Raw genomic sequence first — 25,248 nt, 5'->3', positions numbered from 1 at the left:
TCGCAAAAAGTTGTGTGGAGTGTCAAAAACATGGACCAATACAAAAGGTACCGGCAAGTGAGTTGCATTCGATCATCAAACCTTGGCCATTTCGGGGTTAGGCAATGGATTTAATCGGACAAATACACCCACCTTCCTCGAAGAACCACAGGTATATACTAGTTGCCATAGACTATTTTACAAAATGGGTTGAAGCTATTCCTTTAAAAGAAGTCGAGCAAAAAGATATAATTGATTTTATCGAAGACCATATTATTACAAGGTTTGGAATTCCTCAAACAATCACTACTGATCAGGGTACGGTTTTCACGGGTCGAAACGTTGCTCGATATGCAGAATCAAGAGGAATTAAGTTGGTAACTTCGACACCATATTATGCCCAAGCTAATGGTCAAGTTGAGGCTGCTAATAAAGTGGTAATTGGTTTAATCAAAAAACACATATCAAATAAACCTCGAAGTTGGCATGAAACTCTCGTCCAAATACTATGGGCATATAGGAACTCACCTCGAGATGCCACGAAAACAACCCCATATAAATTAGTATATGGCCATGAGGCTATTCTTCCTATCGATATTAACTTACAATCAATTCATATACAAAAACAAAATGAATTACCCGTGGAGGATTATTGGAACTTGATGTATGATGAGTTGATCTCTTTAGAGGAAGAAAGATTAATTGCGTTACAGAATATTGTTCGACAGAAAGAAAGAGTCGAGAAAACTTATAATAAGAGAGTGAATATGCAACGTTTTCGAATCGGAGAATTGGTATTAAAAGTTATACTTCCCATGGACCAAAAATCTCGATGTTTGGGGAAGTGGTCATATAATTGGGAAGGCCCATTTCTAGTCGAGCAAGTATATTCAAAGAACGCATATGTAATTAAAGTCATAAATGGGAAATATTTAAAACATTTCCATAAAAGAGCAGAAGAATAATTGTTCAATACAAGGCAAATATAAACTGAGAGGTTGAAAAAATAGACAAGAAGAACGAATTATTGCAAAAATTGCTTCTTGAAATCCTCGAAAGCTTTGTAAGCCTCGTCCAGATTCTTTTTGCGAGAGGCACATTGAGCCTCCAAGTGCTTCTTGTGTTCCAAGGTCTTTGCCAGCCGAGAAGAAATAGCCTTGCCCTCCTCTTTAAGTCCTGTTTGGTGCTGCTTGACCTCTTGGCTCTTCACTTTCACACCGTCCTTTTTCGAGCGAGTGTTCTCAAGCTCATGTTTCAGAGCCTCGATAGCATGCTCAATATCAGCTTCATCCTTCTGCAATTTCTGCAAGTTAGAGATCAGTTCTTCTGTAGATTTCCTAATGGAAATCAATTCATCACGGAGTTTCTCGAGCTTGGCACGATCCCCCTCAGTTTCGACCTCAATCTGGGCTACCTCTTGATATGCAGTAGACCACTGAGATCGAAGCTCCCAGGCACGGCTGAAGGGCTTGATAAACGCTTGAAGCTCCGAAGATATATCAGAAGGGAGGTCAGAGTAGCTGAGCAAATCATCGAGCATTTGCTGCACCTCTGTTTTAAACTCAGGGACGAGGAAAGCTTGGTCAAGATCTTCAACGTAGGCTTTCGAGCGAAAAGATTCGAGCAGAGGCTGATAAGAAGGTGTATTGGGAGTTGGCTCAGCAACCTGCAATTTTTCTTTTTCTGACCCAGAGGGACCGCTCGTCCAGTTATCCAAGACCTCGAAGATATTATCGAGATCTTCGTCCTCATCGTTGAAAAAGCTCATCAAATCCAAATCGGGAGAAGGGATAGAGGAGAGGTCTTGGACAGAAGAAGTGGCACCTCCTTGGGTCGAAGGAGAAGTGGTAAAAGGTCTTGGAGACTCAGTGGAACCTACACAAGGAGAAATACATAAGAGATCTTCATTAACAAGTTATCATATCAAAAAGTAAAGTCGAAAGAAATATACCCTCGTGTGGACTCAAGGGAGGTCGTAACTCAAAAGAGGGTTCACCTTGAGCAGAGTCTGGTTGCGTCTCCACATGGGTCAAAGGCTCTGGTTGGAAAACCCTATCCTCTTCAGCCTGAAGAGGAACCTCTATCGAAGCCATAACTGAGGCCAATGTTGCAACATCCGCCGGGGAGGTAGGCAACTGATGAAATGAAAGGGCAAGTTAAAAGATTAAGTTAAAACACCAGAAAATTCAAAGTCGAAAGGTATGAGAACATGAACCTATTGAGTTACTTCAGCGACAAGAGGTACGTTTTCCTGTATCTCTCGAGACATATCTTGAGAGGAGTCCAAGGGGATAATCTCGATACCCTATTGAGGAAATGTTAGACAAATCAAAAATACAAAGTAAATGAAAGTAAAAATCGAAATACCTTTGGAACAGATTTCATGGCGTCGCTGAGTAGCTTCCCGCCAGAAGGTTTATGGGATTTCTTAGGAAGAGGTAAGACCATCTTCGCTTTTCCCTTGTCCTGCTTTTTTGTGGTCGAGACCTGAATTGAAGAGAATTGAAAGGTAAGTAATTGATTATGAAATATGAGCATGAGAATAACCTTGATGTTCGAATTAAATTACTTACAGTTTTGGTACTGTCCGAATCCACTCTTGGCTTTTTCGAGGTTTCTTGTTTCTGTGAGGTTTCGATATTCTGTGAAGTTGAAGCTCAAAAAGAGTGAGATAGAATCGAATATTAATGGAGAAAGGTTGCAATCGAGACAAGTCGTACCTTCGAACGTCAAGAAACCTTGTCAGTAGCGGTTTTTCTTTTTCCACCTTTCTTCGAAACACTTTCATCTTCATCACTCTCCCAATCGGGAGTTGGATCAGGATGTTGAGGAACACGCTGAGGAATAGCAGCTGCAAGGTTGGACCAAAGAAGTGAGACAGGTTCGAGGTATACTCGAAAAACAAGTAAATGAGAAATATTTACCAGGAGGAGGGTTAATGTTATTGACCCAACATAATGGCCACCACTTGTTTCGAGGAAAATCGTACACGGAACATCGCGCGTAGGTAACTTTATCCTTTACGGGAATTTCTTTGCGTTCAAGGTAAAACGGGTCGAGTGTTTTCACCCAAGGAGGATGAGATACATGTTTAACCAGGCCAAAAAGGGCATTTGGAAGAGGAGGTATATACTTTGGACAAAATTTTTCGAAATTAGTTTTACCGAGAGAGTTTATTACCTTTTTCGAGCGTATGTTCCATTGTACCATTTTCGATAAGGACACAGAAGCGTCAAAGATGGTGTGGTGTACGTTGTCAAGTCGATAACAAACCTTAAAAAATTGTTCAAATTGATAAATGATAAGTTGATTCTTGAAAGTACCTGGTTGTTTAGGCCCCTGCGAACAAGAGAGAGGAGAGTTGATCAGCTTCTTCAAAAAGATATCGAAAGAGATAAGCTTATCAGTACAATACTGACACCACCAACGAAGGTAACATCTAGAAACTAAGAAAGAAGGTGAGAAGTTGCAAGGGGTAAGTGTAAGTTTCTTGTCAGGACGCAAAATGAATTGTAGAACCTCTTCATAGTTCCCAGATTCGACGCAGATGTCAGCGTCTATGCCTTCTTTTCGACGAAGGGGAAGAGGTTTCATTTGGCACAATCCAAATTGTCGGGCAAAGAGTTGAGGGTGGTAAGGGTAAACTCGAACATCTCTTTGCCTCATACCAGAAAAAAGTAGATCCCATGATAAAAAGCCAAACCAAGTCTCAATCATATCTGAAGCAATATCCCCCACTTGGTTGTTTTGTCGAAGCCAAGAAGGACCTATTAGGGTAGGTCGAATGAAAGGAGTTAAGTCTTCACTGAACTCCGTGAAGTCGAGGATAGTCTTTACGTAAACTCCAAAGTTATTAACAGAACGTTTTCGAGGGGTCAAAGTGGTCAGTCGAGCCCCTTCAAGTTCACAAGTAGAGTTGAAGGTCGAAGACAGAGAAAGCTTCTTCTCAAAGATGGCATTGAGCCATAGTTGAAGTAACCAAAGTGGACCAGAAAGGTTTCGAGGGCCTGATTCACGAAATAGACTCTCCGAGGCTTCATCGAGGCAAGTATAAAGAGAAGCCAACAGTAGTTTACTCAGACAGATTCTCTTCTTTAAGTATAAGGCTTGAGCAAGAGCGTAATAATACTTGGGTACTTGAAGGGAGGGTGTGCAAAAAACACAAGCTGACAACCAATATAACAAAAATGCAATGTGTTCAGAGGGCGAAACAGGGGTCCCAGGCTGTCCCATGTGCGCATTGATGAAAGCCAAATAGGTTTTCTTATCCCAAGTGATAGAGAGATCTTTAATCGAAAGTTCATCTTCGAAAACATCAGGGTAAAATCTATCGCCTAAAGGGGACAAGCCAGTTATAGCAGCGATATCCAGAAGAGTGGGGCAAACGAAACCACAAGGAAACTCGAAAGCTCTTGTTTCCCTATTCCAAAAGAAAATAGCAGAAAGAAGCATCTGGGGATCGAAGAGATGTAAATCGAATTTCGCGAGTTGGATGAATTCGAGAATACCCGTTTCAGCCCAAGAAGAACTCATATCATCTTCCACACGAAGTAACCATTGAAGGTGTCTATCTTTAATAGGAGGAAAAGCTCGAAAAATCTTGGTAGTATCTTTAAACAGAGAAAGGTCTATGGAGGGTGAATGGATAAAAGGTAATGTAGAGGAGTCCTCAGGGAGCAGGGTATTACCAAATTTTTTCTTGTTTTGACCTAGAAACGGCCCTAAGAAAGCATGCATATTACCATTCTCAAGAGAGAAAGGAAGGAGTACCTGAGAGTTGAAGATCTTGAGGCTGGCCTCTTCCATACCAGGGATGGGGATGAAGGTTTCAGTGCCCTCTGGAATGGTATGTACTCGCGCGTTAGCCATTAGCAAAGAACTTGGTTGGGTGGAAGTGGCAGTAGCCATAGTGGTGACCGCGGTGGTAGCCATAGTAGTAGACACAACCGGGGATGAAGCAGCCCCAGTAGCAGTGACAGGAGACACCAGTGAAGTAACAGGGGAAGGGGTTGAAGCAGCAGAAGAGGCCATGATAGCGGAAGTAGTTCAGCAAAGATATCACCGGAGAGAAAGAAGGAAGCTTGGGCGTGAAGAAAGCAAGTGAGGAGCAAAGAAAGAATACCAACGAGGAAGAAGAAGAAAGTGGAAACGTGAAGGAAGGTAAGATGGTAAAGGTTAAAGGTAAGTTTAACCCTAGGGTAACAAGGTATTGGGCCTCAAGCAAAATGGGCTTTTGGAGTAAATTCGAACTTTGATGATTGTAACGGCCGCCAAAACAATTTGGTAACAGTAAAAAAAAAAAAAAAAGAAATAGGCACCGTATTTATCATCAATACCTCAATACAATCTCAACGATCAGAGGCAGTAAATGTGATAGGACAAGGGAAAACAGGGTTTCATCGAAAGAGAATACTCCTCTTAGAGATATTAACTAAAGGGGGCTTAGATAGGAATTCAAATCTTTCTATAACGAACAATCAAGATTGAATTCCTAGGGGGGCATTTGTTGAGACCACTCGAAGTGAGAAGACTCGAAAACAGATTGACTAAGGGCATTACCTCAAGGCTACCATACATGAAAAACTTATAACCAGCCCTAAAAGGGGATACTCGAGACAAGGTCGAATTAAGATTCAAGAGCATTCGAGTTGAAAACAAGATTTTACATGGGAGACATTCAAGATAGGGTCGAAAATAACGCACTTTGGAAAAGTCGAAATGGCTAAGCCATAAGCGGTTATCAAGGAAAAGGATAAGAACACGTGGGAAGAGCGGTTTAAGGAAGTTATTCTGAACCACGTAGCAAATGTAGTGGGTAGCAGTTATGGGTTAAGAATATACGTGTACAGAAGTAACTACCCATTACATCTCTATAAATACAAAGATCACGGACTTCTTCAAGGTCCGAAAAACTCATATCTAATAGAACTCCCAAGCATTCACTGCCTGCGAACATGGCTTCTGCGCGAGGAATCATCTTTGGGTATGATTGCTTCTGGACCATTTTTTACTTTGCATTTTAGGAGTAGGGTAACAGTAGTTTTCCATTCTTGTACTCACGTAGCATAGTTATATGGTTCGATCAAGGTACTTTAACGTGAATGTAATCAACCTTCAAATGAATCATGATTTGTATTGCTCGCATTATGATTGTTCATTCGATTCATTTAAGCATTCATGTATGTGAAAATAGTTATATGTTAATCATTGATGAATGTTGGGAAATGGGTAATCATTAATCTCTCTATCTCTCTGACGTAAGTAAAACACACTTAAATTGAAACACTCATTGTGCTAGTCTAAATAAAAAGAACTCATAATTCCACCGTAAACAGATACTTTATGGACCAAACTTGAATGTGAGATCCTCCATACATGAATTTGAGACAACATCCATTCATACTTACAAATGAATGATCAAAGCCCAAACTCCAAAGTTCACACATTTAAACTTTATTGAGGACAAGCATAGCATTGTGAACAGATCATCAAAATAAAACCTTGGCCTTCGGCTTTGGCTTCCTTTTCTTTATCGATCGAGTAAAAATTTGCTTAATGTATATGTGGATGAATTTCTCAGAAAGCGTTCGATCAAAAAGCCTTAACGCTCCTTATATGTTCCAACAAAAAACAACAAGCATTGCTATTGTGCCATTTTTCCCAAGGACTTGAGATATGTTAACACTATTCACCACTGTTATAAAAAACAAATAGAACTATTAGAAAGAGCATGCCCTTTCAAGCAACTACTATTGAGTCGTGTTTATTGGATCCCGAAACAGTTCCTTGGTATTTATTAGACTTATTAATTGTGGTCCAACCCATATTTTTGTCGTCACTTAATCATGGGGGGTGATTTTTCTTCTTTCAATACCTCAATCTTGGGAATGGACCGAATGAAACAAATTTAGGATCTTAATCAAATTGCACTAAAAGTTAGCTTTTGTTTATGAACTGAATTTATGAAGGGATTGGTAGCCAATCAGTAAATAGTGGAGAGGTTAAGTTAACACGTGCAATTTTATGCCTATACTATATACTATATTGAATGGCTATTTTTTTTCAAGTTTCATAGGTACGTGATCTATTATGTCCTTTCTTACCCAGTAAAGTAGGGTGCCCAAGAAAAATAAACAAGTACATAAACAAAATATTCGGAATTTGAACATAGCCTTTGCAAAATCGATTTGCTAGTATGTACGATTTTGCAGCAATTTCGTTTCTTGTCTTTAAAGAGTTTGGTACATGAACAATTTAAATCTTGTTCCTGGAAAGAGAACCAATGGAACAAACAAAATAAAGTGGCTTATCGAATGTTTTCCTCTTTGTTCAAAGAACAACTGAGGCACACATATTTTTTTCTCTTTTTCTGAGATCCATTTTCTATTCTAATTTTCTCCCTTTGCTGATATTCCAATCATCATCATGACTAAATCAAATGAAGCTGAATATTCACTTTACCCTTATTTTGATTTAATTTCCTTCCCTCTCCAACCCTTCCCCACACGAGATAAATTAACAAACAGTTTTTTTCTGAAAAAGCTAGATCCACCCCATCTAAGCAAACCTTTTTCTTTTTGCAGGCCCAAATGTATCATAACCTCAATCATATATAGTGAACTATTCATCTTCCCTTTTTAATCTTATACAGCCTCAATTTCTTTTATCAATAGAAAATATTATAATAACTTCAAACTTATAATCTTGTAAATATTACTCTAACTCATATATATTCTCACTTTCAGACCAATTCTAGCGATTGAATGAGATTTAAATATTGTTTTTGGTCTTGTCACAGACATCATTTAGACTATTGGACTAGAAATTAATCTGGTCACTTGCAGTATGGTCACCGGTTGTTAATCTAATGAAGTTTTGCAATGAGATTCAAATTTGATAACCGTTAATTATTGGAGTGTTCCCTTAAGCACAAGCAAGCCCTCTACTAGAACTTTACTTGCTTTGTTAACGTTACTTTTCAAGGGGCCACAAGGGTAAGAATATATGCCATAGGCATAATATGAATCACCAGGGTGAGATTCCTAGGTTCAAATTCCCATCATGCACGAATCTGAGTATGAAATTAATTGTATAAATAAATATACTCGAGTGATTTAAGCATACGTAACGTATATAGATAAGTAGAAGGTACGGATATGTTTAAAAGCTATGAAAAACAGTATTTGCACAAGACAACCCACTTGTGTCTCTTCTTTTAACATGGGTAAATAATGTTTTTATTCTGCAGGAGCAAGAAATCAAAAGAGAACAACCTAATAACCAAAGTAATCAAACCCCAAACATTGGAAACAGGGAAAGAAACACTTGGGGATTGAGATTATGGAGATCTACCTTGGGAGAGGATGGCTGAATGGGGAGCTTTATGATCACTTTTCAAAGTACATTATTATATATTTATAATTGTGCCTTATGCTACTTCACTTGACAAAAAACAGAACATTCCTAACGTTAAAAGTGGTCTAATCTACGCCATGCTTTCATGTTTTTAATTTTACCTTTTCTTCAGATTTTTGAATTTCATAAGCTAAACGTATGGATTGTAAGGCTATCAAACTTGAAAGGTTTATTACCAAAAAGACCGATAATAATATTAATAATAATAAAATAAATAGAAAGATCTGGAGCCATGTGTCCTCTAGACAAATTGAATTTGTGATTCAGACAATAGCAGCACCAAAAACAAAGTTTGGTATGCAAAACATAGGAGGGTCTTAACTCTCAATCAAGTATAATTGCAATACCAAATTGGGTTTGGACATCCATAGGAAAAAAAATTCACAGAAAAAACAAAGGATTAAAACAAGACAAATAAGATTTAAATGCAAAAAAAAGAAAATATATATATATATATATATATATATATTATTTATACGAAATAATCACAATAGGAAGAATAATTTTCTCTTTGCTTGGACTGAGTATAGGCTTTTCTTTGATTACATTTGTGTTTTCTCTTTTATACATAGATTGAAGATAAAGAGATGTGAAAAAAAAAAATAGCAAAGATGTAATCAAAGTGTCGGGTATTTTTGAATCGTCTCCGAAACGAAAAAACCAAGTTGAGAAGGAATGGCTTTGGACCTTGACTATGCTTTTCTTCCTTAACAAGATCTAGTAAGAACATATCTTTAGCTAAAGCATGCCCCCAGATTGTGCCACGTGGAATTCCCATTTTCACATAAGAAAAGAGAAGAGAGAGAATGGGAAGAGAGAGAAAGAGAGGGTTGTTTTATAGTTTTTATTGTGTGGTTTTGTTGTCCCTCCATTCCAAGCATCCTTTGCTTAAAGAGAGGTTAGCCCCGGGAATAAAGCCAAGAACCGAAAACAGTAGTAGGTTAAAGTTAAAGCACATGATCACTTGTTCACAATGCCAAAGCACAAAATATTGCACCCAATTCTGACAACCGACCATAGCCAGTAACACACTCTCCTGAGCCCTGACCAAAAAAGTTCCCTCTGCTGTTCATATGTGTAGTCACTGGTCATAGCCGGTAGTCAGTGCTCTTCTGTCCGGTTACCGTACATATTACTCTAAATACTGGATCTGGGTTACACACTCTCTGACTGTGCTCAATTAGTCAGAGAAAAGAAAGAACACATAGTAACAAAATACTAGCATACCACAATTCATACATCATACACCATCTCTCACCACAGACCAACCCACTTTTACTTCTTTGTGAAAACTTTTCTAGTTCTAGTAGTCGATATTTGTTCTTTGACTCAAAGATTTTACTTAGTGCATGTTTGGCGTGTTTGGTTTCACGTTTGAAACGTGAAAAATCACGTTTAACGTGAAGCTATAATGTGTAATTTCACTGTAGCTTCACGATAAACGTGATTTTTCACATTTAAACGTGAAACCAAATATAGGCTTAAATTCCAATTTTGCTTTTGGGTGAACCCCATATTCAACACCTTAATCTTTGGTGCTACCCTAGCCTAATCTGGCCAGCCATGGCCTATGGCTAAGGTTATATTTTTTAATACAAGTTCAAAACATGCTTTTAGGAATTTCAATGTACATTTTTTTATTTCAAGGCACAATATGAAAAGGGAAGAGTTTATTAAGATCGCTCTAACATATTATTTAGCTCGAAAGAAATTTTAAATTAAATTTTTTTAAAAATTAATAATAATATTTTTAATAAAAAAATAAAAATATTTTTAAAAAGGATATTAAAAAAATAATTATATTTATATATCTTTTAAAAGTGAGACTTTTAGAGTAAATTTTTATATTATAAAATTCTAAAAAATTATATAATTATGAATATAAATTTTCTTTTGAAGGAGACTTAAAATAAAGATTTTTGACTTCGAAGTTAGATCAACCCTGAATTTTTTATTTTTAGAGTAAAAGTATTTTTGAGCTTCCATAACCGACATCCAACCTTAATAATTTGTTCACCTCCAAATTATTCAATAAAACTATCTTAAAATTTAGAAACTAAAATTAACATTTGTTCTGGTATCAAATATGTGGGTAGTCTGCATTTAAGGTGTTTACTTTGATACTTATTAGGTTTGATAGTTTTATCTTTAATTAAAGATACTTCTTTAAAAATATTTATAAATTATCTTTGATTTTATTCTAAGTAATGTGAAACTAGTTTACATACAGGAATAATATTAAATTTTTTTAAGATTAATAAATACTTAAGAATTAATATGATTAATAATAATGATTTATAAGGATTAGGGAAGAATTCTTATACCACGTGGAACGTGTGTCCCTCTAAATATTCTAATTAAGGACAAAGTTAAGTCATTATTCTTCTTTTGTAAATTTTCTAGGTGAGCTAAAATACCTTGTATTTCACTCGTGGGAGTTGATTTGGACCATACATACGGTTCAGTTACGTAACCTTATCGATGATCTTGTTACTTTTGTTTCCTTTTTCTATTCTTTTAGGAATGAATACGCATGTAGCAAAGAAAGCAAAGTTTGGTAGAATTGTAGTTCAGAAAATGAGCAGGCACAAGAGCATGTCTTTAATGAAACGTCTTATTTTCAACAGACTATTTCCAAACAGTGCAGGTGCTTTTGCCACTCCTAAGATGCTTTCTTTATTTCCCTGTTTTCTCTATACACTCACCATTCCTACGTCGACTAACAGTTCAATATTATAGACTAGTCTTACGTTTATTTCATACATGTCAAATGTACTCTCTTTTTTCACCCTTTGGATATGTATTTACACACCTTGAGAAAAAAAAAATAGAGAAATTTAATAAATATGTAACTGATATGAGAAAAAAGAAAGATAAGAAAAGGTATAAAGTAAGTATATAAATAAGGTTGTAAAGAATTTGAATTGTGTGTATTCATAAAGTTGGCATCAACATCAACTCATGTGATATATTCTTTAATAACTTTTAACCAACATTAAAATTTATCGAATAATTTAATCATTACTTGTTTTTTTTATAAATGGTATATTTGGATAAATAGCGCAGAACTTTAAGTAATTATTCAAGAAATTTTTTATTGTATGACAATTTAAATGTTATGTCATAAATGCAATCATAAAACTTACTAAATAAGTTTTAAAAAGTTTAATCGATTTAATAAATTTTACCCAAAAGATTATTAAAATAAGATAAAGAGAGATTATAAAAAAAAAATAAGAATTTCAAAATTCCAAAACAAGTTAGTTACAAGTTCTTTCATATATATATATATATATATATATATATATATATATATATATATATATATATATATATACTTATGAATTTGATTGAGTTAAGTTTCATCAAACTTATTACTCAATTCAATCCAAATAGTTTGGGTTAGATTGAGTTGAATTTGTGTAATTTGTCTACTAAATTTTAATCAAACCAACTAGATCAATGAAAGGGTAGTTTAAGTTAAGTCAATTGATATGAAAAATTAAAAATTATATTAACAAAACATTAACACAAAAAAATATTAGAAAATTCATACACTTAATTATAAGTTTATAAATAAGAATGAAAAATCAATGCGGATCAATATTATTTGAATCATCATGTCCATATTAAAAAATTAAAATAAATTTATCAACGATAATATTAAAATGAGATTCTTTTGGGTTAAAACTTCTTATCATATGAAATAGACCTAATGTAGCCTCTTACGTATATGAAATAAAATTTTAATTATTTTTATTCTTCGTAAAAGCACAATGGAATATATTCCTCCAAAATAGACCCACTAACATTATTCATACATTAGATACAAGTATAAAATCCAAATGCAATCAATTAAAATCTTATCAAATTTAAATGAAACTTAACTTATATATATATATATTAATCAATTATAAAAAAATATATATCTTTTGAATTGTTCATTTACAATGATTATATATTAATTATATAACCATTATATTCAATCTTAAACAAGAAAATATTTACTTACAATCAATCAATTTTAACAACTATAATATAAGACTTTGAGATGACTAAGCATATAATTATGCTTAGTTAAAACTCATATAAAATCAGCAATATAATATACACATGTAGATAAGCATGTCAAAACCACAAAAAATTAAATTAGTAATAATTAAAATATTCATTTAATTATTACTAAATTAATTGAATTCAAATTTGTAATTTAAATTTTTAAAATTGTTTAACAATTTGTATATTTTAGTTATTTTAATACACCTAGTATTACCTAAGTAATAATTTTATATTTTTCTAATTTATTGAAAATAAAATTACTAGTATAATAGAGCCTAAGCAAAGGGTTATTTTCAAGCCCTCAACTAAACTCCAATATAACTCATAAAGAGATCTCAAATGAGCCTTATATAGAGCCTAAATTATCACCACTAATAAGCTCCAAAACTAGCTGCAACATAAGCATCAAGCCAAAAGTCACTACCAAGCAACTAAATAAGCACTCAAATCCCAAACTAGCAAACCAAACCAACACCTAAACCATAACAAACCAAACTTAGGAAATATGCACCCAAACCACAACACTCAAACCAATTTAATGAACAATCAATCTTAATAACAAAGACAAACATTCAACAACACTAGATCGTGAATCAAACTTCAAATGCATGAAAAACAAAATAGAAGACATGAACGAACTTAGGAGAGTGTCGCTTGAACAAAGGAAGTGGCCTGAATGTTTCGCTTTAATGGAGGCAATGACTAGACAAAGGTAGTGGCTGAACTTGGGAGTGCATTTCTTAAATGGGGGTAGTTACTACAAAGGGATGACAATTGATTTTTCCTAAATGAAGAAGATGACGAATAGAGCATGAATTCAATTAGCACTCCTAGTAGCCCTAATAAAAACACTTTCTATGACAGGTGGTGATTTACTCATCATAGAATGTTTCCTTCTATGCCAGATAAGTCAATACATATTTTTAGAAAGGTTAGAGTCAAAGTTTAACCAACACATTCTATGACAGTGTTGACTTACTTGTTATAGAAATAACATTCTATGACAGGTAAATTAACATCGTTCATAAATTTTTTTGACATAATTACAATTATGTCATTGCACTACTTTTTATGTTGTGTGGATAACATCTGTCATATAAAATACGTCGATAAATAATATTTTTACAATGGTGGAGAGACAACCTAATTCGCTTAATTGAAACTTGAGGAAACAATATCATTCAATTGTCACACCTAAAAGGACAAAAAATACAACTAAGCATTTTTTAAGGTACATCTCAATAGTTAAAGAATAAAGAAACTATAAAATATTGTCAACACTCAACAGTCAATGCTAAAACGAACAAGTAGGGTGAAAATTGGCTAGGCCGAGTTAGGCTTTACTAAACCAAAGCTCGACCTTGGTTGAAAATACATAGCCTAGGTACAACTTGTTTACTTGTTATAGGTCTTTTTTTAAAGGTTTAACTTGATCTACATAAAAGCTTGATTTGGTTTACAAGCTTGTTTAAGAGTCTATTTTATAATAAATTTAACATCATTACAGAAGTAAAAATTAATATGCTAGACTTTTATAAAAATTAAATATAATTTATTTATACAATATAAAATATTTTTAAAGTTTAATATGAAAATCATGATAACTTCTTTAGAAACATATTTTGTATTAGGATCATAAATAAAAATAAATTTATCTTTGAATAAACTTATAAACTTCACCTTTTTTATATAGGTCAAATGCTTAATATTTAAAAGATAAATAAATATATACTTTTCATACATTATAACAAATTTGATATAATAATAATTATATATATATATATATATATATATATATATATATATATATTGTTATTTTAAATAGATTACTTAGTCAACTTTTTCAATAGCCTAGAGCCTAACCTTTTTAACCATAAAAATAGATTTTAATAAAAATTTTGGCCGAAGCTATTTTCTAAAAACAAATCAATCCTAGTCTAGGCTTTATGAGGGTTGGTCTATAGGCTCAAGCTATTTTAACCTCTACCACTGAGTCATTAGTTTGAGTCCTTAAATAAAATTTTGAGTTGAAGAAAATGTGTGTATGAAAAGAAAACATATAATTAAGAGGTAAAATTTCACTAAAAATTAATGATTAGGTTTTTTAGTCAAAGTTAGCCATGAGTAAAAGTTAATCATCGTTAAAATTGATAGATATTTCACATAAATAATGTGCTAAACAAAAATTAATACTAAATATTATAGAAATTAAAAGAAAATTAAAGAAAATAAAAAAGTATATATAACTGCACTTTACATAAAAACTGAAGAAAAAAAAACTTTACAAGAGTGAAACATGAATGACAAGAGAAGTATCCCAACAAATTATAATTGATTTACAAAAACTCTAAAATCCAAATATAAATTAACCAAAAGGAATAATTAAATCGTAAATTAAAATAAAAAAAATATATAAGAGAACTTATATATAGAGTGAATTTTAAATATATTTAAATTAGAAAATCAATTGAAATAATTATAATATTACAGTGGATAAATTTAATTTAACTATTTAATAATTAAAAATACATTATTTATGATTTAAGAGACTAAAATAATTTTTTAAAAATTATAAAAATTAAATTGAATTTGAAGAGATTGAAAATAAATTTATCTTAATTTAAATGAAAAAGAAAACATATTTATTATTTTTATATAAGTGACTTAAAAATAAATTTATCTTAATTTTATTGACTCATTTATTAGTGTCCAAATTTCTAAAAGAATCTTACTACTAAAATTAATTACTAAATAATAGCACATGTTATTTTTTATTAAAAGAAGCAAAACTCAAAAGGAGACGATAATTTATTTACCTTAAACCCTATTTTCAAATTTCAATTATTTGCAAAAAGTTTTCAATTATGATTCCAATTTTACCTTATCATTAGGACTTAACCAAGAACACGAAAGCCCCGATGGGATGGTTCCATACAATACGAGCGAATCCCAGCCATTGAACTCGTCCAATTACATCACGCCCAATCACAATCCGCCACGTGTCCCTCTACGTAAAAAATCCTTGAGTGCTGCATTGCATTGCATCAGCATGAACATGTGGACCCCAGTGTCCTCTACGCCCTCGACCATCGTTTCCGCTGTAAAAAGACAAAAACAAAATTCCCCCTAACGGCCCCAAACATTTTCCGTGAAAACTAACGGCGCCGTCAACCCCTCTCCCTCCGTATAAATACCGCAACCTCAACCTTTGTCTTCCCTCTTCTCCTGTCATGTGTGTCATCTTCCCAATTTTCGGACACAACACAACACAACCACTCCGAATCCTCGTACCCCATTTTCCACATCGCCGGTTACTCTCTCGTCACTGCCACTGCTCTGTTTGGAGGTCCAAAATTCAAAAGCTAAAACGAAGAAACCAACAAAAATAAAAAGCCAAGACTCCTAATAATTAAGGTAATTTTTATTTATTTTTTATTATTTTTTTTATTTTTTGCAGTGTGCTACTACTATTATTATTAGCTGTATCTTTAGCGCATTGCTATGTATACATCGCTGGCGCTTCTGATCCCAAACGTTCCGCATTAAATTCCAATTAAATCGAAGGGATTCTAATTGAATTAAGCCCACACAACGCACGCGCGTTGGCGAGAGAGTGTTGAGCGTTTGGTCGCTAAGTCGTTTTCGATTAGTAATGAGTCCATTTAATCCTGCTTTTGCAGTAATAAAGCTAAAATTATAGTACTAGTATATGTATACTATCAATCAATGCACAATTCCCTTTCTTTTCTTTTCTTTCTTCTTCTTCTTCTACCATTCTTCATTCTCTTTCATTCTCCATTTAACCTCTCTTCCGTTCCGACAAACATTGATTCCTCATTTAAACCCATTTTTATTTTGGTTGATTCTCAATCCCAAAAACTCGTACACCTAATAACTTAAAACACACTCTCTCTTTTTTTCTCTATCTCTCTTAAGGCCAGTGAGCCGCTTTTGGTTTTCGGGTGCACCTCGTGGAACGGGGATTGATGTGATTTGCACAAAGGATAAAGAGAGAATCGAAAGAATATTTCACTGTTTTTTATTATTATTTTATTTATATTTCTCGGTTACGCTTTATTCTTTCACCTCAGGTCATGTCTGTCATTTTTACAATTTTTTTTTATAATCTTCGCGGGATCAATTAATTATACGGATAACTAATTTTAATAATCACTTTTTTTTTCTTATATAAAACTCAAATATAAGAACTTGTTTAGAAGGATCGAGTACGGCGTGTTAATTGTCAATTTTTTTATTATTTTTTTTTACATTTACGATATGAAAAAATGTTTTCATGTTTTTTTCATTAATTAAGCAAATAAGGGGTGTCAGAAACTTCGGCTAGGACACGCTGTGGTTTCTTATTATTTTTCGAATTTGTGTGCGGTAAAGCAAAGCACATAGTAGTAGTAGTGTAGTACCCTTGCCCCATTTTGTTTTTCTTTCTCTCCTTTTCATTATTGACCCGATTTCTTTGAGATTTTGATATCGCTTTCGATCTTGCTCTGATCCCGAGCCTCGTTCTCAAGACCACTTTTCCTTTTTCTCCTTTGCTCCATTCTGTTTCCCCACGAAACATATCATTTGTTGGACAACCAAAGCTCGAAAATTCCCTTTTCCTTTTTCTATTTTCCAACTTTTTTTTCTTTCTCTCTTCTTCTTTCGCTTGTTGGTGCATTTGGGCCATCATTTTTAGTTTTGGTGCTTTCATTGGCGTTGCTCGAGACAGATAGGCATTCCTCTGCCACTGTTTCATTCAATGAAAGTGATTGCCTCAACCCCCTGTTCCCAATTATGTCCCCCAATTACTTTTCAAGCGTTCAAAACCAATGCCATGGCACATTCCACGTGGCTCTAGAAAACAATTGTATATAACGTTGTTTGACTGTTTGGAATTTAGTTAACGTGGTTGGTTTTTTTGTGCAGGAAGAGAAGAGGGCATAGTGAAGAAAAATGTTTACGTGCATAGCGTGTACGAAGCAAACGACAGATGAGAGGGATGAAGAAGGAGGAGGTCGTGAGAGTGGCACGCCGAGTACAAAAGAAGCCGTCAAAAGCCTGACCACGCAGGTTCTTCATCACTCTCTCTCTCTCTCTCTCACACACACACACACTCGCTTTCTCTCTCTTCATTCACCCACAATCTTTGCTTTTCCATCTTGGTGAAAACAAACAAAATCTTCACCCCATTTGGGTACACTCATATCATGGGGGACCACCATCCCAACATTGCATATAATTTTATTAGCATACTTAAATTGATTTTGAGAAATGTCTATTTTTATCTTAGAGTAAGTGGTGTTTACAATCACATTAACTTTAGTCGTTTTAAAAGTCATGGCCGCTATTGTTTTTGATTGATTGATAAATGCGTAATATGTTTATTGTTTTTATTTTTATTAGTAACTTTAATATATGATCATTTTATTTGCTAATTTAACAAGAGTATTATTTTGAATAAAAATTGAACCAAGTGGCAATGGTTAAGTCACGCTTGGTTTTGGATGACGCAGTTTTGTTTTGTTTTGTTCTGATTTGGACCCTTTTGTTGTTGCGGCATGCTCCCTCGCATGTACCATTGGTCTATTTTATTCGTTTATTTAAGTGCTTGAGGACATGTGGTGTTGCTGTTTTGCTAACCTGCGGAGGTGCATCGTGGGTTTTCATGAAGCATGATTAAGCAATCAACCCTTAATTAGTCACTAGTAACTGGACACGGGAGGAGCAACTATGAACATGCAAATATCAACGGATCAATCAATTTTACACGATTCTGCTCATGTCTCGTTACTTTCTAGTATCTAACTTGTCGGATTTTAACAATTAACAAATGACACTTTTAGATAATTATTGTATTACTTTTGTTTTTTATTTAGAAAAATCGTAAAGAATAATGCCCAGCCGAGCTATTAAAGCTACCTAAGTTGGAATAATGGTGAGGTGTTAGGTAGTTTACATTAGTTTTTATTACTACTTCCATATAAACGTGATTAATATCGAATAGTATTAGTTAATTAATTATTCGATTTTATCCAATATCTTATTATAACTTGCTTTCCATGTAATTTTATTTGGAAAGAAAAGCAAATGTCTATGGTCAATTATTCTGATGCGTAATGAGAATAGTAATAGTGGGAACATGTTCCATATTCTGCATTTGAGCTGATGATGAGAAAAGATTCCAATCACAGAAGGGTCTGCCATATTCCTATCTCTAGTGTGGCCCATCCTTGAATTCTTGTCGATACAATGTTTTTCAAAAGTTTTCTATTATTACCAATGCAGAAAAAAAAAAGCAAAAATCTAAATAAGTGATGGCCGGCTCTGGATTGGTTTCATGGAGGAAAAGTATATTAATATATATTTCTTAGTATTTACTTTTAGACCACTAGACATGATTCTCTAATCTTTTTCTTAATGTCTGCTTATGTGTGCGAGTAACCTTCATTTTCATGCTCTTTATTCTTCCTTGTAAGTAAAGTGTTGATGCAATTTAAGCTGGACACTCAACTCTGTATACGATCCCATTTTGATCTAATTAACAGAATAGGGTGTGAGGCACTTCTCAAATTTCGATGCTTATCCTAACTATTTTAAACCAACTACGTCTAAATTAAGTGAAAATTTTGACAAGAAACAACTCATTGGAAATCAACAGAATTTTCTTCAATTAGGAAATGTTTTCCACTAATGGTAACATAGTTCATGGTAGCATATATGTAAGGTTCCTATAATAGTCTTTCACATTAAGGATTTTGTCACCCACTTGTATCCTCAACCCAAACACATTCCTCATCAGTCCAGCTGTAAAGGTTTTTCTTTGAAAATGACCCAAGACTGAAACCTTAGCCTCCATTCAGCTTCATCCAATTTTACTTTTAACTTGTAGTTCAGAACTTGCACATATGGTTTCTATCAGTCCTTCCTTGTGTGCCATTTCACAAACACATTTCTGTTATCGTCTGCCAATATTCAATGTGCTTATCTCTAAATTATTTAGAACTTTAATCATGGCTTTTTCTCCCTTTTATGTTTCCTTGGGTACAATTCCAATAAGCACAATATTTTTTTTTTAGTTATGGACAATTGAGATGCATTATTTGTATTTGCTTCTTCTAGTCATCTACACTTTTCTCTTTTCCATCTAGTGCATCATATTTTAGACAATTGTATCATTTTCAAGACAAAAGGAAAGCATCAAAGCAATATGAATAGGTGGGTAAAGCAAGATGCCACTCAGGTGTTTTGAAAGCCTTAACAAATTGTTAAGATATTATAAAAACAGAATTTTAAATTATACTCTCTCCCCACTTTAGAGTTCTAAATGTATTTGCCATTGACCGAAATTCACTAAGACACGGAATATATTATTAAATATTATTCGACAATCCCAATTTACAAAAGAATAAAACAGTTGAAGTTATGTGAACTGTGAAATGAGAGTTACTTGTGTTAGGTGTTGACCCAATGTACGGTACTCCCGTTTTTTTTTGGTAACGTTACGGTACTCCTTTTATGTCTTTCAGAAATAAAATTTGTGATATAATTCTATGTTTCTAGTTGTCATGAAATATTTTTATTGTATTATTTCCATAACAATTTTCTGATTCCTCAAGTCTCGCGGGTAAATAACTTACTAATTAAGTTTTTCAACTGAAGCTGTCTTTTGAATCTATATAGATCGGTTATAAAGATTAAATTAGGATAAATTGTAATTTATTTCCACGTAATTTCACACTTTTTGATTTTATGTCTGGTTATAACATTTACACATTAACCCAAATTTCAGTAGGGGTTTAGTGTAATACAAACTAAAGCATAGGAGGATAAATTGCGAAAGTGTTGAAACAACTGTACTTTACCCTTGCTTTTATAGAAGACTTTTTTTTATTTGGTATTTTTTAAAATTAAGTGATTGAAACTTCTAATGCATTAGTGTTAACATGGTTTATATTCTATATGCAGATAAAGGATATGGCATTGAAGTTTTCAGGCGCTTACAAGCAATGCAAACCCTGCACAGGGTCCAGTAGCTACAAGAAAGGACATAGACCATATCCAGACTTTGATACCATCTCAGAAGGGGTTCCATACCCTTATATAGGAGGTGGTGCAAGCTCAAGTTCAACCCCTGCATGGGACTTCACAACCTCTCACTACCCTGGTGGTAGATCTGACCCAAGATTTGCTGGGGCATTTGGTGGTGACCGCACTCCTAGAGGACGTGACTCAGCATCAGTTTGTGATGTAGTCTTGGAGGATGAGGATGAGCCTAAGGAGTGGATGGCACAGGTGGAGCCAGGGGTTCACATTACGTTTGTTTCTCTTCCTAATGGAGGAAATGATCTTAAAAGAATTCGTTTCAGGTATAGTAACAACCAATAATTGACCACTGATTTCAGTTCCAAGTTCAGTGCTAAAATGTTTTCTAGTGAAAGATCTCTCTGATGGTCCTAAAGTAATAATTAATAAACCACTTAAGCACTAAAATTGGTCCCTAATTGGCTTGCCCAACAATGCTATGCTTGCTTGGCAATACACTTATTAGATCAAAAGATTTAGCTGAAAAGAATGTGTACATGATGGAATGCGTTTAAGAAGGCCAAAAGAGATAAAATTAAATGTTTGAAGGATTTTATAGGTTGATGTTAGATATTTATCTTGTAATTATATTATTTTATTTTACTTTTATTAAAATAATAGAATAATGATACTTGTATTGTCATCCTTAGTAACTATTAGGTTATAAAGATATATTATTCTTTGAAAGCATAATGAAAAATCTGAATATTATTCTTATCCTAGTCTTTATCTCTTTTGGGCCACCTTAAGCCCATTCTATCAGTACCTTAGGCTTAAAATACAAATTCACAAAATATATGGGATCTTTAGTTGTTGAGAACTTAATTATCATGTAGGAGCAAAGACTGACAATACTTAGCATTTGAATTTGAAGCCGAGAGATGTTTAATAAATGGCAAGCTCAAAGATGGTGGGGTGAGAATTACGACAGAATCATGGAACTTTATAACGTCCAGAGATTTAATCGACAAGCTCTTAACACTCCTCCAAGGTCTGAGGATGAGGTAATAACCAACATAACGTTTCATCAATTTTCTGTTCTGCATTATGACCCCATTCATTAATACGAGCATGCTTTTACCGATTTTGCCTATACAATTGTAATGGATAGTAAATGTTCGGAGAAATTATTAGTATGTTTTGCATTATGTCCCCATCCATTAATATGAACACGCTTTTGTAATACCAATTTTCTCTATACAACTGTAATGCATATTAAATGTTAGGAGAAATTACTAAGTGAAGATTTAAGTAACTATCTAATAATTTTTCGTTAGGAGATTTAAGTAAAACAATCTTGAGCATCCATGCATGACTATATGGTCAAGATCATTAACTCCTTAAACCTTTCTCACTTGATATATATGTTCCTTTTGTATTGAATAAGAAGACAACCCTTTTATTCATTTTTCAAAAAACTATATTGGATCCAAGATTAATCTGTGAAATTTGTTTGAACAGCAAAGAGATTCTTCTTTCTCAAGATTGACATCTGCACAAGAAAGCCCGATGCCCTCAAACAAGGATTGGACACCAAGGAGTCACTATAAACCCTCTGGGGCTGGGAGCAGAGGATATTACCCCTCTGAACCGTTGGATCACGGTGGAGGTGGTGGCCACTTCCATGCAGGGCCGTCTATGGAACCAGCAAGGGACACTACTGCTTCTAGGGATGAGCCTTCTATCAGCAATGCCAGTGAAATGGAGACAGAATGGGTAGAACAAGACGAGCCTGGAGTTTACATTACAATCAGACAGTTAGCTGATGGGACAAGGGAGCTACGACGTGTCAGATTCAGGTACTGTACCATAATGCATCTCCAATAACATGTTCCTTAACAGGGAAATGATCCTAGGAACATGTGTTATGATGAAATATACGTAAGAATTGAGAGCGTTTAAAGAACCAACCTTAACTACTGAAATATAGATGTTGTAGTTTAAATATGAGTAAGTTTAAATGCTCATGATCTCAATAATTTAATGCATATTATCTTTTAGTTTGTTTAGATAAAAATATTTCATTTTAGTCTGCATACGTGCTGTATTTGTGTTTTTTACCATTTTTGTTTTCTTTCAATTTTTCATAATTTTTATTTTTCAATTCTTATAGTAAATATATAGCCTAGATTCAAAAGAAACAAAAATAATATGTAAAAAAATTAAAATAGAATATTTGTAACTATAAAAATTAAAAAATAAAATTTATAAAACTATAAGAAAAATTGATAGAATATTTAAATCGTACAAGTAAAACAACCCCTACCATTTATGCACATTGTACAATTAACTATTGAGAAGATTTGCTTCTCTCATCTTGGCATTCTTACACACATACATATTTCCTTAAAATTTTCAACTTTATTAGTCAGCTCAGTACACCTTGAAAAGAGGTGAAAAATTCAGGATGGGTTATCACCCATTTAAGAAGACTTTTGTTTAGAATACGGATGCTTATTATTAGGTTTTGGTTTAACACTTTGTAAATTCTTGTGTTGCAGCCGGGAAAGATTTGGGGAGGTGAATGCAAAAACTTGGTGGGAAGAGAATAGAGAGAGAATACAAGCTCAATACCTTTGAAGTGTATTCCTATTTAACAAAAAGTGGATGTCCTAAAGTGGTGGAATCCCCAATTTTGTTTCATAGAGATTGTAATGGTATGACTCCAGATTAAGGAGTGGAGTCAGTCCTATACAGAAAAACTGGACTTCCCACCATCGGTTATGGTCTCTGCTGTTAAATTGACAGTCTCAGGATAGTGCAAATCAGGGATTTTGTTTTGTGGTGACTCCATTTTTGCCAAGGATCAGTCGCCATTGGATTGGGAGGTCTAATCTTTATTACATACCATCATATATATATTTTTTGTCCTCCTATTTTTGCTGCCTTGCTTTCTTTCCATTTTAAGGGGATACTTTTTGTCATCATAGTTTCTGTTTCATTAATTTATTACCATTTGTTTATTTTTTTTTCCTCCCACGTGGAACTGTGTTGTAGCTGCTTACCAAGGATTAAAGTAATTAAGAGAAACACACTTTGTTTCTATTTCTTAATGTGCGATTCTAGGCTCATATTATGCTGCCTCCCACGAAGTTAAAAGGCTTGCTTCCCATTACCAAGATAACGGTGACTCAGTAGTGAATGCAGTTATAATAGATTGCACCAAGTTTTATGTGGAAGAAAGCTAAAACTTGCAGTTTCTACCGTTATCCTATCAAAATTAGGTTTTATTGCAGTAATTTGTGTATAAATATTTTCTTTAAAGAATTATGTAGATTATCAGCATAAAATTCCAATTCTAACGAAAGAAGACACACTACGTTTCATTTAGTTTGACCATCATTATGGTTGAGTAGTTTAGTAGTTTTTTTTACACTAAATAAGATATTTTAGTCATTATCTTTTAAGGTTGGGGAGAGGTGATGTTGTCCAACCAAACCTCTTGACCTACTAGTTGTAAGGCTTATCATAATATATAAGGTTGATCTGGTGCTCTTAAGTTTGATTTAGATTAGTGTTTAATTATAAATTTTGAGACACTACATGAACTTTATCTATAGATAAAAAAAAAAAAAAAGAGGTGAGGTTGTCTTGACCAATGTTGAGGCACAAGTCTTAGTAAGAGCTATTATACTCATGTATATAGAAAACTAGCATGAAGAAACTTCAAGTCAAATATCCAATGACACCAATCCTTTGGTAGATGTGGTAGTCTTTAGCCAACGAAGGTTTGTTTAGTTGGTAAGGATCTAACCCATATATTACAAGGATGTAGGTTTCAATTTCACCACAAAGGTAAGTATTTTATTGTTGGTAGGTAATTTTTTAATACGTCTGTAACCACTCTTTAAGTCTTAAAATTGTCTTAATTCTAATGAAATCTCAAGACGCGGTTCATCTAAACTTTAGGTATAAAAAAATGTTGGTCTTTAATTTCTTTACTAAATGAATCATGATATATAAATTAGGATAATTACATGATTCATCATAAATATGTTTCTAATAACTCCATTAACAATAACCTCAATTTTCAAAATTAGTATATAATGATGGTGAACATTCAATTCTTCCTTTCCCATCAAGTTACTTGTCTCCTTCTCCTCCTTCTCCTCCTCCTCCATATAGGTGCTTATAGTAACATCTTGAATTTTAAAACACTTGTTGTTTTTTTTTTATTTCTAAATTTTATATTAGAAAATTTAAAAGAGATATCTAACATCTTAGGCTACAACTTTTATGAAGATTACAAATCCTAATTCGGAAGGAAACTAATCCTCTTAACACATTTAAATTTGTTCACTGATTTTTGAATCATGTAGCTTCTACCTTAAATTGGCTTGACCTTTTAAAAATCACCCAATCCTTTCAAATTTGTTCAGCCTTTTTTCCTTCTAGAAACACTTTTGATTCTAGTTCCCAAATCCACTCAGCCATTTCTAAACCTTTTAGATGTTTTATGACAGAGACCATCTCTACTTTTTTTTTCTTCGCAATTTTGGGGTTTCTAATTCTCTGTAATCCATACCAACTCACCTATAAACTCGAATACTCAAATTCAAACAATCAAGACTCATATAAACAGCATGAATATATCAATTTCAACAACAAAAACAATTTATAATTAGGATTTGGGTACAAAATCAAGATTTTTCCTCAAAAACCCCAAATACCTCAAAACTCCAAATCAACTCAAAATCTAAACATAATTTACCA

The 25,248-nt window shown here is 33.7% G+C and overlaps 1 protein-coding gene across 2 annotated transcripts; it reads left to right on the top strand.

The window, feature by feature from the left end:
* The first annotated feature begins 15,663 nt into the window (after positions 1–15,663).
* On the top strand, positions 15,664–23,578 carry BRX (DZC (Disease resistance/zinc finger/chromosome condensation-like region) domain containing protein). Of its 2 annotated transcripts, none has more exons than XM_020348434.3 (6): positions 15,664–15,867; positions 17,380–17,523; positions 20,419–20,819; positions 21,410–21,539; positions 21,997–22,334; positions 23,037–23,578. In XM_020348434.3, the coding sequence occupies exons 2-6, from the start codon at positions 17,407–17,409 to the stop codon at positions 23,113–23,115; spliced, it is 1,065 nt and encodes a 354-aa protein (XP_020204023.1). In that variant the 5' UTR covers positions 15,664–15,867; positions 17,380–17,406; the 3' UTR covers positions 23,116–23,578. The 2 variants fall into 2 exon arrangements, with proteins under 2 accessions (XP_020204023.1, XP_020204024.1); XM_020348435.3 differs by lacking the exon at positions 15,664–15,867 and adding an exon at positions 16,002–17,218.
* The last annotated feature ends 1,670 nt before the right edge of the window (positions 23,579–25,248 follow it).

The sequence above is a fragment of the Cajanus cajan genome, chromosome 5, assembly GCF_000230855.2.
Source record: "Cajanus cajan strain Asha chromosome 5, NIPB_CcT2T_4, whole genome shotgun sequence".
Classification (NCBI taxonomy): Eukaryota; Viridiplantae; Streptophyta; class Magnoliopsida; order Fabales; family Fabaceae; genus Cajanus; species Cajanus cajan.
This window is presented reverse-complemented; position numbering and strand designations above follow the sequence as displayed.